Source organism: Sinocyclocheilus grahami, unplaced genomic scaffold (assembly GCF_001515645.1).
Source record: "Sinocyclocheilus grahami isolate Dianchi unplaced genomic scaffold, SAMN03320097.WGS_v1.1 scaffold3049.1, whole genome shotgun sequence".
Classification (NCBI taxonomy): domain Eukaryota; kingdom Metazoa; phylum Chordata; class Actinopteri; order Cypriniformes; family Cyprinidae; genus Sinocyclocheilus; species Sinocyclocheilus grahami.
This window is the reverse complement of record NW_015508218.1, coordinates 15,033-16,042: the sequence shown is the minus strand read 5'-3', so window position 1 is coordinate 16,042 and position 1,010 is coordinate 15,033. Positions and strand designations below refer to the sequence as shown.

The 1,010-nt window shown below is 39.4% G+C and overlaps 1 protein-coding gene across 1 annotated transcript; it reads left to right on the top strand.

Moving 5' to 3' along the window:
- The first annotated feature begins 18 nt into the window (after positions 1 to 18).
- Positions 19 to 737, top strand: LOC107575957 (serine incorporator 4-like). The gene is made up of 2 exons (XM_016262256.1): positions 19 to 305; positions 493 to 737. Exons 1-2 carry the CDS (start codon positions 137 to 139, stop codon positions 642 to 644), a joined length of 321 nt encoding a protein of 106 aa, XP_016117742.1. The 5' UTR covers positions 19 to 136; the 3' UTR covers positions 645 to 737.
- Positions 738 to 1,010: the final 273 nt, after the last annotated feature.

Genomic DNA, 1,010 nt, shown 5'->3' with positions numbered 1-1,010 from the left:
TCTTAACACAATGGAATTGTGAATTCTCCTTTTCGATTTAGACATGAGGCGTCATTGATCACACACCGTCTCTGCCCTGCCTCTCATTCCCAGGTTAACCGGTGCAGCTGAGAATAAGAGGTGGTACGTGGCAGTCATGTGTGCTACTCTCTTTTTCTACACCATCGCCACCATGGCCTTCACATTCATGTACAAATACTACACTCACCCAGCTGGATGCCACCTGAACAAAGCCCTGCTATGGACTAACCTGGCCCTCTGCACCATCATGTCTTTTATTGCGGTCACTCCCTGTGTGCAGCAAAGTTAGTGCTACATTTTTCATCTGTTTCTGTTCTCTCACCAAAACAATAGTTTAGTAGTTAATATCAGCAGTTTAGATATAAACAAATCAAGAAAAGATAAAGGTTTTGTTTATTATAATATAAGGTTTATCTAAGTCAAATATGACTAGTCATTTAAGGTGACAGTTTGTTTTGCTGTCCCTCTCAGAGCAGCCCCGCTCAGGACTCCTGCAGGCTTCCATCATTTGCTGCTATGTCATGTACCTGACCTTCTCTGCTCTATCCAGCCGCCCACCAGAGAAGGGTAAGTCGGAAAGATTGCTTGTCATATGCAGGACTGTTTCAGGTCTTAAGGCATGATACTACAGGTAAAACCATTGTTGTTTCATGCACTGGTAAATTTGAGGATTTTGGGCTATTTTGCTCTCATAACGTGTCTTCTTTCAGACTAAGTGGAAAGAAAACATCCAAAATAGACTATTTGCGTCAGCAGATTTCAATTACAATGCATCTTTAAAGGCCATTTTCTCAACATGAGTCACTTCAGATGCTGGTTGTTGACAGCATTTTTCTGATTTAAGAACAGATATCCAACATCCCCCATTTAAAAACCCTTGACTCTAATATATCAACAAAATGAAACAAGTATTTTGAACCTTCTGTTCTGGAAATATATGCAAATTAGACTATGCATATTTATATATATACGTATATATATATATATAT

Coding starts and splice junctions, on each gene's coding strand:
- LOC107575957 (XM_016262256.1), top strand. CDS start 137: ATGTGTGCTACTCTCTTTTTCTACACCATCGCCACCATGGCCTTCACA. Junction 306..492: donor CACTCCCTGTGTGCAGCAAA/GTTAGTGCTACA, acceptor TGTCCCTCTCAG/AGCAGCCCCGCTCAGGACTC.